Source organism: Bactrocera latifrons, unplaced genomic scaffold (genome assembly GCF_001853355.1).
Source record: "Bactrocera latifrons isolate USDA-ARS-PBARC rearing strain unplaced genomic scaffold, ASM185335v1 scaffold_432, whole genome shotgun sequence".
In the NCBI taxonomy this organism is placed as follows: domain Eukaryota; kingdom Metazoa; phylum Arthropoda; class Insecta; order Diptera; family Tephritidae; genus Bactrocera; species Bactrocera latifrons.
Window position 1 is genome coordinate 191,040 of NW_017537082.1, and position 14,441 is coordinate 205,480.

The following is a 14,441-nucleotide window of genomic DNA, read 5'->3' on the forward strand; positions in this document are numbered from 1 at the left end:
AACAGAACGTTTCAAGACCGGAGCATACTTTTGTAGAATCCCCAGAGTTGGTGTAGTGACTGATGCCCATTATGGAGAGAACACTTCTCTAGCCTACAAGTGCAAGTATAACAAGATGGTGAACCCGATTCTCCAATTGTTCGAATAGCAATTACACGTTTGAAGAAAAGCAAAGCGGCGTGACATGATGGATAGCCCACCACCGTACTTGCTTCTTTGCACAATATGATTGGACGAAAGCATACCCCCAATCCACAAAAAGGCAAAGCCCACGATCTGCGCCAACTACCGTGGGGAAAAGCCTCCTAAACATGCTTATACGGTTCTATCGACCGAAATGTGTGAAAGATTAAAGCCTACCATCAACAAACTGATTGTACCTTATCAGTGTGGGTTTAGTCCTAAAAAATCAACAACAGATCAGATATTCACCATGCGCTAAATCTTGGAAAAGATCCGACACACATCACCTCTTCGTAGATGTCAAAGCAGAGGAAAAGAAAGACCTCCACTCCGTTGGACAGCACTTGGAATATCCAATCTCACTGGCGCACCGTTGTTAACTCGGCTATAACCGCATAAACAGTGTTTACACCTATATAGAGGACAAATGTATTTATTAAATGCAAAATTTTAGATTTTTTTATTAGAATTTTTATTATCTTTTACGTTTTAACACAGTATTTGTATATAGTTTATAGTAGGTAATAATTTTGCTTAAAACTAGAAGCTACAATTAATTTTATATATCGATCACTTCATTTTAATTTGATCGATAATTTTACGCTATACACGTCGTATGTATATATGCATGCACATACATGTACTATATGCTCAAAGATTTTTTAACGGCGCACAATTATATTTATTACGTAATTCAATATTTTGTTATTGGTTTAACTAGTGCTTCAAGTTTATCTAGGATACAAAGAACTTTGCTTAAAAGGTAGAACTTAAATATTTAAATAATATATATGTAAATTGATATACATATATACACGTTGTATATGTATATAGGGTTATGCTAAACTAAATTATATATTTTGCCATAATATACATTATATATTACGACACTTGAATAAAATGCTTACAATTTTGGTTAACACTRGTTAAAATGGATGCACATAAACACACATACAAGTGTATATTTGGATGCATATACAGTATATAACGGTTATTCCCTARTTATGATTTACGTAATTTGAAGTTACCACTATTTACAACGACAACATATATACACGGAATGAAATCACCTCAGCGAAGCGTTGTGCAGCCGTGTGAGAGCCGGACGCAGGCGCCGCCCTGAATACACGCTACACATACGGCCTGAACATATTACTCACACCCATTGGGCACTGCTTGCAACAGCCTTTTCAATCTTGCGAGTCGCCAGCATTGCTGTTGCGATCCATTGACGCACCGCCATTCGACTCCGCTTGATCGATGACATCGGGCGGCAGCACACCGGGCAAGTACGCAGCGCCCGCRTAAGGGCCGGCGAGGAAGCGTTTCGCGTGCGCCTGCATGAAGGGCGGGTAGCGATGGGTTGGTGAGCCGAACACTGCAGCGGGTGGCACCAGCGGTGAGAAGGCCGACTTGAGCGGGAATGGCGGTGACGGCGGCACGTTCGGYGGTGATGCCGCGGCCGATGCAGCGGCAGCCGCTACTGCGGCCGAAGCAAGCGCCTGCGTCATGTCTTCGCCGGAGAGCATAGCCTCCATAGCTTGGAGCACATCACCGCGATAGCGCGCCAACAATTGTTCGACATCGCTGCGACGTCGGTTGGGAAAGACGCGCAACAGCACATCGACGGGTGAACGTTGTTGTGGTTGTGCAGCCTGTATTTGTTGTTGCATCATTGCGAGTGGCAACGCATGCTGTTGCTGCTGTTGTTGTTGTTGTTGTTGCTGCTGCTGATGCGCTGCATGATGTTGATGCTGATGATGCTGTGCGTGCGGTGAATGCTGATTATGCGGATGTACGCCGACGCCGGCAGCAGCGGCGGCGGCAGCAGCAGGCATGGCGGCGGCAAGGAACTGCGTGTGATGATATGGCATGAAACCTTGTGCGGCGCCATTGTTGAATGTGCGCAGCAAATGTAAATTATCAGTGGGCGTGTTGGGTGGCGATGTGGAATCCTCCTTTTTCAGGCTGAGATTCTCGGGCGTCGCCTCGTCGGGCGCCGAGTCCACATCGAGATCRGATTCCGGCGAGCTGGGTGGGCCGGTGCGCGTGGGCGAAAGATTGCCGCTGTCATGGTAGTTGCGGGACTTCATGCGCGGACTGCTGGGCGATGACTCGGAACCGGTGTCTTGATCGGTCTCGTTGGAGAGGCGTGCGCGTTTCGAACCTGCGAATGAGTGAAGAGAGAAATGAGTTTCAATATGCGAAATTTGTGAGTAAATTGGTAAGTGGTGAGATTGGCTTTAGTGGGTTTACAATTTCTATCAGACGTTGCTTTCAATTGATTATCTAGTTTCTTCTCAAATTACAAAACAATTCGACCTACGACCCCATTTGCAAACACAAATTTGCATAAATCATACAAAAACAAATACAGCATAATTTTTTTTCTCAGGAGTTACAAAAACAAACAAATTTTCACATTTTTTTCTTAACCCACACCAAGCTAACTGCAAACAATAAACGGATACTTGATACCTTGAAGGCACCCTATGCAAACACATAAACAAAAATAACTTGCTCTCCATCTTYTCAAAAGAAAGTATCGAATAAAAGTTAGAAAAATGTAATCACATCAACGGTAAATATTGCAAACAGCACAGGGCTGTTACATGCATAAATGAGTGTGAGTAGAGTACCGAACATGGGCAGCTTCAAGGGTAGGCAGGTGTTGGTCGCTTGGAAACGATCCGAGAAGTAGAAAAAATAGCAAATAGTCATTTGATATCTTCAGCATTCGTCTTCAACTTTTTTATTTGATTTGTTTTGTTTGAATTGTTATTTTTGTGACTTGCCGATTGAGTACTATGGCGTTGTAATTCAATTAAGTCCATGAGAGTGTGTTTAATTTGGTTATTGACAGGTGGTGTAGAATTTTTTGATGGTGCTCCGCTTACTATTTAAATTGTAAGTAATACTCCACTCGTGAAATTTTTAATTTTTCATTTTTAGGTATTCCACAAGGTCTTCTATAAACAAATAATAGGGTAAATTTATGTGAGATTATTTTATATAGATTTATTCGGGTGGAATCGAACACAAAATACCCTCACAAACTGTACGACTGTTAGAGACATTAGATATATGTATCGTCACCTAACTACAAAATAACGTAATATCACTTTAAATAAGTTTACAGTCGAAGGAAAATCGATATAATAGAAACCACTCTTACTGAAACAAAATTTGAGTTTTTTTTATAAAATGGTTATGTATTCGTTATGTCTGACAGCGGAAGCTGAAAATTTTACGCTACATATGGATGTAGATGTAGTGAATCGTAAGCAAAAAAAAATTCAATTTAAATTTTTTGATAATACCTTGATTTTTAGATGACGATATAAAGTTATTGGATTTCAAACCCAGGAAAATATTATTTATTATTCGCACAAGTTATGAGGTGTTTGTGATTTTTAGAAGAAAACRCGTTAACTTCGGCTGCTCCAAAGTTATAATGCACTTCACRGATTAAACTTTTCTCACAAGTACTTGATTTTGATAGGCCAATTTGTGTGGYATCCAATTTGAATAATTTATTCAGAAATCGTGGCGTCGCCTTCCACAATAAAGTTTCTATACAAGCACTTGATGCTGATTCTACATTTTGTATGACTATAAGCTATAAGCCATAGTCTTCCGATATCAGCAGTACCGATCCAATATTATAATATAAAAAAAATCTTAAATATTTCAGCAACATAAAAGTTGAACAGTTCCTTATATAACAACCTAAACAAAGGATAATTCGTTTTATTTTTTTTTTTTTGTATGAAAATTTAAACACGAAAAAAGCTTTCTAAATAAGCAAGTTGTGTTCCAAAACAAGTCGAATCGACTAATTAACTGTTCTACTCAATCCTTTTCATCCAGGTCTAAGTAATTTCATGTAATGGGATGACACATTGTTTAAGTTTCTACAAAAGAAAAGCTTCAAAAGGCGTGTGTCAGATTATTAGTTTAGAATAAAATATTTTTGTTTTAGGATTAGTAGCATACGATCTCACTTTTTACCAAAACCAACGACGAGTTGATGATTCGGAGTAATATTTTAAAATGTTCAAGTGGGATATTCCCGAGTTTTTGCGTCGATATGTGACAATGGAAGRAGCATGCCTCTATCATTTTACGCCGAAGTCCAATCGACACTCATTCGAGTTAACTGCACCCAATGAACCTACACCAAAGCATGGAAAACGGCAACRGTCGGCTGGCGCAATTGTGGCGTCTGTATTTTGTGATGCACATGGAATAATATTTATTGACTACCTGGAAAAAGACAATAAAKARCGACTATTACATAGCATTATTGGATCGTTTGAATGACGGTATCGTCAAAAACGACCGCAAAAGGAAGTGCTGTTTCAGCAACACAATGCACCGGCAGTGAAAACGATAACGATAAAATATATGGGTTACGGGTTTTTCTCGAAACTGTGTTTTTGAAGTCGGTTTGCAAGATTTCTCGAGAAYTACCCAACCAATATTCATGAAATTTTACACAGGTCTTTGAGATACAATTCTTGAACACTTGGGTGTAGGACTTTTTTCGATTACAACTATTTGATAAAAAAAAAATTGCGAAATTTTCACATTAATTTTAATATTTTTGTAAAAATTTCTACCAAAAATCCAATTTTCCGTTTTTTTCCTTCATCCAAGGCTAAGGATTTAACTAAAACACGTATTTTTCACTTAAGATGATCCTGTAAGGATTTATGATGCCAACGCAGGCGCTTCTCTTTTCCGAGGGCCGAGTTTAAAATATTTTTTTTCGAACAATTTCAATTTCAGTGTGTAATAATAAAAAATTCAATTAAAATTTTAAATTTTTTATGCGAAAAAATTGTTGAAAAAATTTAGTTTTTTACCWGAGGACCGATGTAACCCCTTAAGAGATCAGAATATTATATTGGCCTTTATTAGATTTTAGAAATATATTTCTAGTTCTTTACATTATATCTAGCTCCCATTATAACTTAGCATTAACTTTCTTGTACATAAATCTAAACTTGCTTAAATTATTTTAATACATTTTCGACTATTCTTCGTTCTCGACTTTTTGCTCATCAAAAATATGTAATAGCACGAAAACTACATTTACATTTACATTTGACGTGTTAACTCACCGAAAACTCTCACAGCGTTTATAGTTAAACAAATAAACACGTTTTCACACTACTTCCGTAAACTGCTCAACGAAAATCAACAATCGCTTAACTTTTCTCTTAATTTTGTCACTTTTCACATTTCATGCGCAAATACTCTTTCCAAAGCACCCCCACACACGCACACACACACAGCACCAATTGCAACGCCAACCGCCCACGCACACACTTACACAACCACGCACAACTTAACCACCCACTCGACTAAACACTCAACGCATCGTTGCACTTCCGTCAATGCGTTAACAGAGCGCTCAAGCCGCCTTTTGCACATTTTAAACAGACGTACGTTGTAATTTTTCCGCACTYTTAACGGTGTTCTTGCGCGGAAGTCGCCAAAGTGCGCGCAAACACACTTCATCGCTTAAGTGCAATAACAGCAACAACACACTGCACCGCATCAGCACAACAACAACAGGAASGCGTCTTAAAATGTGCAACATCTTGCGCTACTCACAACTCATAACCCCCCTCCACATACACTCGCTATGCCCGGCAACCGCTCAACTTCTTATGCCGAGATTTGTTGTTCTTCACCGCTGCTGCTTCATTGCAGCGCACACTCACCTGGACTCTCCACTTCGGTGCTGCGATCCGGCGAATAACCCATCGACAGCGGCTCCGACGAACGCATACGCACATCCGTGTCTGATTCATTGCCGTTATACTGTATGCGCTGACCGTTGCTGGTGTCCAGACCGTCGCTGGGCGGTGACGGTATGCCGGGATGAAAGGCGGCAGCATTGGTCATCGGTGGCGCGGGACTGTGCTGATTTGGTGTGACCACACCGCCGCCACCGCCGCCGCCATCCACGCCATTCGACTGGCCCGGCGGCACGTTGGTGTAGAGTAGGCCCAATTCGCGCGCCTCGTTCTCCTCTTGCGCTTGCTGGCGACGCAGCGCAACCTGCAGCGGAAGCGTAAAAAAAGAAAAGCGTGTGAGTGTTGTTGTAATTATGGTTGCTTTGTCGGTTTTAGTTTGGTCTAATAGAGTTTGAAAGCTTTATATACAGAGATTCACACCCATTGGCAGGGCACAGCACGACACGAGCCAGCACAACACTGTGGCCAACAATTAAATGATTGACAAAATTTGAAAAACAAATATTGGAGTTTCAAAATCTAAGTTTTCTAGTTAAAATAGCGTAACTGGGGTTTGAGAAATTTTGAGTATATCAATTTGTTTGTTTATTTTTTGCAGTTTTTTCGATGAAATCACTTTTCTGACAGAAATTTGCTATATTCAAAGTCKGTTAATCGAATTATATGGTGGTATATAACTTCTAATAGATCCATGGAACTTATTGAAATAATATTAAGTCCGATATATTTATAYCCTGAACAGGCTATATTTAATTTGGCACGAAATTTATAATACCCAAAAGGTAACGTCGGATACCGTTCAAAGAATACATTGTAGAAATGTCTAGCGTGACAARCTGAGTCGATTTAGCCAYRTCTKTYTGTTTATACGCGAARTAGTTCTTCAGTTGTCGAGATATCGACTTCAAATTTTGCACACATCCTCTTCTCATCAACAAGCTGCTCATTTATCGAAACAGACTATATCGGCTCACTATAGGGTATAGCAAACATACAAACTGAWCGATCGGAGTCAAGCCCTTGTATGGGAAACTTTTTAATTTGACAAGATATCCTAACGAAATTTGCCATATAACAATCCAAAGCTTTGCTACGATTTTCCAAGAAATTTTTATATCGGACAACTCTGTCATATAGCTCATACAAACTGATCTATCAAACTCACGTCCTTGTACGGAAAGCTTGTTTATTTGTAAAGCTAACGTCACTAAATTTGCTAGGGATTATTATATCAGATAACGCTATAATTTGACAAGAAATAGTTTAGATCGAACACCTTCAGCATATAGCTGTCATAAAAACTGACCAATCAAACTCAGGTCCTTGTATCGAAAACTTTTGTATTTGATAATAATTCTTTAAGAAATTCGGCCTAAGTTATTATTTCATATAACACTACAATCTCCGAACATAATGTTCAGATACGACCTTTATAACATATAGCTGCCAAGTAAACTGACCGTTTAAAATCAAAATAAATATAATAAACAAGAAATACAACTGTAAATGGTATTACATTTTGGGTTCAGTCGAAGATAACGTCTTGTCTTTGTTTTCCTTTAGTCGAAGTTGCATTGAACGAATTGCGGCAGAGTTGCACTTTACATCTTGGAAATGGTTTAAAAACTTATAAAACGGGAGTACATGTTTTTTTTTTTACCTGCCTTGCAACTAGTTCAAAATTTCTCATAAATTTTCAAAATTTTTGAGCTAGCGCTATTAGCTTTTTTTTATCAGTTTATGTAATTTATTACTTAAATTTCCCTGAATTGTCTGCTTTTAATGCACTCCGCTGCCGCTGAGTGCGAATTATGTATTACTACTATGATTTTTTTGTTTTTGTATTTTTTKTTTTTTTTTTTGAGTTTTGTTGTTAGATTTCATTTACTTGATAGCAGTTTCTAAAGTATTGTAACGCATCGTTCCGTGCTGTTAGTTGTGAATCGACCTTAATGCGTACCTGTGCGGCCATAACGCGTTGTCGCTCCGCAATCAAAGTGCATTTCGCACAAACACAATCACGCCAACGGCAATAACGCTTGTGTCCTTTGAGCGCGCTAACCTGCAAAATGTTAGAAAATTGATTTATGAGTGATTTTTTTTTTTTTGGAAAAATAATATACTTTTAAATAATAGTTTTACTTTATTTCTCAGAAAGTAGTGTAATTTTAAGTTTTTTATGTTACTAAATTTTTAATTATTTTTGTAGTAATCTAACTTAAAATACCTAAAGCCGCTATTTTTTTAGTTACATCCTTTTAAAATGCAGCATCAGTTTAATCTCGCTTAAGTTTTTTTTTAATTAAAAAAAAAATTGTTTTTTTTTTGTAAACTTTTGGTTATGTTTTTCGACCTTATATCATTTTACGAACAATAGTAGGAGGTTTTTTGCACGTAGCAGGACCTATTTATCTAGCGCCGTCGGAGATTTCGTGAAACATTTTTTCTTCGAAAACTCTACCGTATATTACCGTACAGGTAAATATACAAAAAGACAATTATCGCAGTAATTTCTTTTTTGACTTAATTTCTTCGTTGTCATAAATTGCAATTTTTGAGTTGTCGAACTGGGTGTGCTCCTTAACTATAGTGAATAGTGAATTTTTGAAAACTCTGTTTTGGGTAAATTTTTGACTTTTCCTTTAGATCGAAACAAAATATGTACAATATTTCATTAAAAGAACCATATATTAACCCTCGATAGGAATCAAGATAGATATGAATTCATTTTCGTAGTCAAAAATGCTAAAAGCTTAAAAACCAATAAAAGTTGTACAATTTATTGGGACTAATTAGAAAGAATAGGCGATTTTACTGATAAAAAATTTTTTATAAGCCATAATATTCGTGAGTTGAAGCTAAAATTATTCAAGTCATGGTTCCGACTTAGCATTCTTAAAAAAAAAAATTATTGATTAATTTTTGAAAAATAGATTTTGTGTACCAAACATAACCATAAAAATCCTTTATAGTAAAATGCAGTAGTTAATCAACAATTAGAAGCCGAACAGATTGAAAAATATATAAAATAACTAAACGAAATAAAAAATGATTATTAGTGAACAATTTTTTTTATACATTTTGAATTGAAATATCTATGTATATATAATATAATAAAAGAAATTACTTAAAAGCTTATAGTATACAGTATAGCATATATCATTAGTATATACATCATAAAATTTGGTTCAAAAATATGAATTGATAATGATAAGAGATGTATACAGAAATTTAATGAAATTAATGATTAAGACCGGTTCTACAATACGATTTTGAAAAAATTTGACGGATTCGAAATGAATTAATGTTCTTTATTTTGTTACCCGGGCGATGTTTACAGCTCTTTTGCCCAAAATCTCAAAATTCTTTGTGAGGTTTGCTTTCATGCATAGGGTTTGTATAACTTTATTTTTCAAAACAAATAAGAACACAAAATAGCAGAGATTAGTATATGATTGGACCAAACAAACAAAAATATTTCCAAATATCCATAATTAGACATAAAATGCTTTTTTTTGTTTTTGTCTTATATCAATAGTTTGAAATATAATATTTTTGAATACAAGAACTAAAATATAATATATTTGCACTTAAACATAATATAAAACACGCACCACGCCATGATTGCGACAGCGCGCACATTTCGGTGTTCGCTGGTAGCGCTCCGAGGCGGCGCGCAGAAAGAAGGCGGGCGGCAAAGCGCCTAAAACTGGATGCTGCGACATTAGATTCTGCATATCCACGCCGGTGGGTAAACTCATGTTGCAAGCGACGCTGAAGCAAAGTCAAATTGTAAGGCAATGGCAATATGCACAGCAATTACTTAGTCAAAACACAGCAGTTTTAAAAAGTTTTCAATAAAACATTTTCAAACAAAAGCGTTGAGAATTGTATTAAATGTATATACATATATTTCTTTTCTGTTCACTGGCAATACTGCAACATTTTTATTTAATTTTTGTTGCAGCAACACAATCGTTTTTTCTGTTTTTTATTTAACAAATAAACATATTTGTTTAATTTTTTTTTTTTGTTACAAACACTTAATGTGTATGTTTTTGTTGTATTTTTTATGATTTTGGTGCTTGAACACAAACGACTGGCAGCCTCTTAATAGAATTCCGGTTTGTTGCACATTGACGCGCGTTGCCCGACCGTTGCGACGTTGTTACACGACGGATACTCAATTGAAACTGAATCAACTTTGCCAAGCACCGACGAAGCCCCCAGTCATTGAGTCCATCAAACAGGCAGCCAACCAACCAACCAACCAACCAACGCACCAAACAAGCATCAAGCAAGCAAGCGCTGCGCCTTCGCAGGCAACCAGTCAGTCCGCCATTCACACACAGTTACTTTTCACTAAAGGCAAAAGTAATTCAATGTGCACACACATACATTCAAACATTCATATATGCGATTGGAAGGCGTGTGAGTGAGCGAGCGAGCGAGTAAATGTGTCGTACGAGGGTTGAAATGGCAACCGCCCTACTCCTACCCTCGCAGCTGCTGCTGTCAACGGAGTTTCTTCTTGGCTGCTACATACTGTGCAACAACCACCGCAACTGTAACAGCAGCAACAACAATGAGCCGCAGCAGCAGCAGACGCAGCGGCAATCGCCAACATTTAGCAATGGCAAGAGCAAAGACCAAACGACAGCAATGCTTGGCAGTGGAGTTGGTGACGGTGACGGCGACGGTGATGGTGCTGTAGTAGGCTGCTGACACAGCTGGCTGTCGGAAGGACGGGCGTGTAATTAAAAAAGTTTACAAATTCAAGTTTTTGGGCACTGTATACAAAGTTGCTCACTCAGTCGGTTGCGCCTCTGCCGCCGACATGCTCACCTTGTGTTATAATTGTATTTGTACATATGTGTGTATGTATTTAATTCTCGCACGATATATACATGATTACATACATATATATGTATGTATGTGAATAACTATTTACAATTCTGGGAGTATATATTTTAAAGCGCGCTCTTTGTGGTAGTTACCTCTTACATTCGTCGCCATTGTCATTACGACTTCTTTTGGTTTAATGTGGGTACGCTACAGTTCCACGGCAAGACTTTGATGGTTTTGGTAACATTGGACAAATAGAAATTTACTGTAGAAAGCTCCGGGTTACAAAAAATAAAACAAAATAAAGAAATTGATTTTGATCGTTCAGTTTCTATTGCAGCTATTTATATCAGTGATCCGGTCTGACAAATTTCTTCATCTTATTGTTGTCTTGCACAATAATCCATATCAAATTTCCTAAAGATATCTCGCTTAGTAAAAAACTATTCCTTACAAGAACTAAATTTTTAATAAAAGAAGAATTGTCCGAACATTCGGAAATCTCGCTCCCTTTTACTTCATACCGGATCACTTGGATCATGGAGTCGCCAAACCGAACTCTGGCGGTTCCTTCTCTACCATACCTATATACCGGCAAGGGAGTTGTAGGTGGGAAGAAATGGTTGCAGGAAAATGACTGCGAGCTTCACAGAAGGGGAAAGGTTAGTGGAGGGATTTATTGTCAGGATCTTCCTATCAATTCCAGTTCCCGACTCACTGACTATTGCAGTGTCTTGCAAGCCGAGGTTGCAGTAGATATACTGCCGCGGAATGTAGCCTTCAGAGAAGATAGCATAGAGCGGCGATACTAGCCTTGAACTCAAAGCATCAAGTACCTTTGTGATGAAACTGGTATGGGTGCCAGCACTCAGCGGAATTGCGTGAAATTGTAAAGCTGTTGAGCTAGCAAGAAAAGGCAGGATAGAACACCCCAATACTTACTCCTTGACTGTCCTGCGTTCCGAGGTGGCAGGAATTGAAATCAAACGCCTGTGCAAATTTGTTCTGCCAACTAAGCGCTTTTGTAAGTTTGAACACAGGAGTTCTTCTTTTCTACGGCCTCACAAAGAACTGTATATAGTCGTCCACGTGCGATCTTTGATCAGCCATCTAACGTAACCTAATCTGTGAAATTATATACTATAGTGATCCAATATCGGCGATTCTGAAAAATTTTCAACTTCTTGGTTAGAAATGGAAGTTTCTGATTGATATTTTATTTTATTAATTTTCACCAAAACTAGATTAAAGTTTATATTTCAACGTTGTAGGTAATAAGAGGATCTACAACTTTTGTATCAACCCCTTTTTCACATAACCCCAAAAGATTGGGCCAAAACTTCGAGCTAAAATTGTATATAAAAAAAACCTTCATTGCTAAAAAATATATTTGAGAAGTTCGTGTTAAAATTTGAGACTAATCGGCTTAGCCATTTTCGGGTAATGTTGATCACGGACTTTGAAAACACCTTTTTTGAGAAAAATGCGTTTAAAATTTGGGCTTGTATTTCCAAGCACTCTGAAACGCCTTGTCAAATTCGAAAATATTCACCGGAACGACATGAAATTTTGAATAATTACTTCGAGATAATTTAAGAAATCTCGTCATTCATTTCCGGGCACTTATGACAGTTACTACCTCTCCAAGTCATTCATTTTATTTACATCACTTTAAACAGGTAACAGGTCTATAAACACTCAATACCAAGAAGTTCGAATGAGCAGCAAGTTCGATATAAAAAAAAATAAAATTATTTCACACTCAAAACAATACTCTTTATCAATCAATTCACCATTAAAAAAATTACATTTCCAAAATACGATTACCGAATGTAATTCTCCAGCAAGTTTCTCATGTGTTTCTGTTACTTCTTGTTCCTCTCTGGGTTTTATGTGTGCGATTTCCGCGCTGCTTTCAACTTGAAAATGTACATACATACAAAGGGCTTGTTGCCCTCCCAACACCAACACTCAGTCAAATGATTGTTCAGCTGCCTGAAGGGAAAAGTAACAGCGACAACAGCAACATTTGCGGCATCCTCACGAGTAGTAGTAGTGGTGGTAGCGGCAGCAGCAGCAGCAGTGTAGTAGCCAACCAAAAGCTTTGCCATCGCTTTGGCCGCATTCTGAGAGTACCCTCTCTCTCGGCTATGCCAAACTTGTGTTTCTGTTGCCGTTTTGTTGCTGGTTCGCATGGCGGCAGTCGCACTCATCAACTAACCCACACACATTCATACAAACCGGTAGACGCAAGTCAAGCAACCAATACCAAGCAACGTTTTGAAGGGGTACAACAATGCAAATGGCACAATATGTGACTGTTAAAATTTGTTGTTGTTCATGATAATGAGTATCGTAGGTTGGCGGAGGAGCCTACATTACATAATGGGCGTATTGTGGGCGCTTCGGTTTGTGAGTTGAGGCTTGCAGCGCAATACATTTACTGTGAAATGTGTGTGTGTGTGTAAAATAAAAGAAATTCTGTGCAATGGCGACTGTATTTCAAATTCTGAGGTATCCTGTGATTTATTTTATTTATTTCAAAGTAAAATTTGTAGGGTTATTGAAGTGCATGTATTTCTCAGAAGTGTTGTGTTGTACGTATTGTTTTGTTTTCGCTATTTTATTTAGATTTCTATACTCTTTTACATTCGCATATTCTTCATATACATACATATGTACATACTGAGGTATATTGTAAATAAATTTTGTTTTAGATAGAGTTTTCTAATAAAGTTATACGTTATAAAGAACTGAAAACATACCGTTGAGAATTGTTATTGTGTAAACTCATCTTTGTATATAATGCAACAACAATTTTTTGAACAAGTATACAAATTTATGATTTTATGGTTTTTCGTTACGTTATGACAAGTTGTGAGTCCCCTTGTTGGCAGATCTCGAATTAATCCTCGAATATATTGTTTTGAAATTTTGTAATTTATTTCCAGATGAACTAAGACAAAATTGAATTGCACTAATGAATACTTAAAATTGTATACTATACATTTGTTGGTAATAATTTTAAAGGCATACGCCTTCAGATATCTGGAATTTAGAATTTTCCATAAAAATTTGCAGAATAACTTAGTCGCAAGGATTTCCTATGATGCAGGCACATGCGTGAACCCTGAGGTAATCATCAAAGGATTCTTCATTTGCTAATGTTCTGAAAGGCGACCTAAACTCTCAAATTATGATACATGTACATACATGGTCTTGTTCATCCCACAAGTTTGTCTGAGTACGCATGCCATCATTTCAGAAGCAAGACATTCGGCAGCAGTTCACAATTTAAATAGATATTCCAAATTTGCTTAAAATTTCAATGGCATAAGAGGTTTATTTTTCCTTCTTTGTATTAAAATATTCAATAAATTTCGCTTTCTGTGGTGTTGTTTTAGTTCAAGGATAATATCTTGACTAATTAGCTGTAATACTAGATAATTTTATTTTTTCTTTAAAGTTTTGAAGTTTTATCATCCTTTTTAAGTAACTCTCGCTTCTTACCTAGGCCTTTTGGTTGAACTCATAATCTACAGTATTTTTTACCTTTAAGGGGTTACATGGGTTCACGAGTTTCAAAAATTCAAATTGTCTTATTCAATTCTACAACACCTATATGTCTTAAATTTTCAAGTTGAT

The 14,441-nt window shown here is 37.2% G+C and overlaps 1 protein-coding gene across 1 annotated transcript; it reads right to left on the bottom strand.

Moving 5' to 3' along the window:
- Positions 1-1,020: 1,020 nt before the first annotated feature.
- LOC108972866 (doublesex- and mab-3-related transcription factor A2) lies at positions 1,021-9,844 on the bottom strand. Its single transcript, XM_018939746.1, has 4 exons — positions 9,566-9,844; positions 7,912-8,013; positions 5,916-6,255; positions 1,021-2,350 (listed from the first exon to the last, which is right to left on the bottom strand). Exons 1-4 carry the CDS (start codon positions 9,710-9,712, stop codon positions 1,374-1,376), a joined length of 1,566 nt encoding a protein of 521 aa, XP_018795291.1. The 5' UTR covers positions 9,713-9,844; the 3' UTR covers positions 1,021-1,373.
- Positions 9,845-14,441: the final 4,597 nt, after the last annotated feature.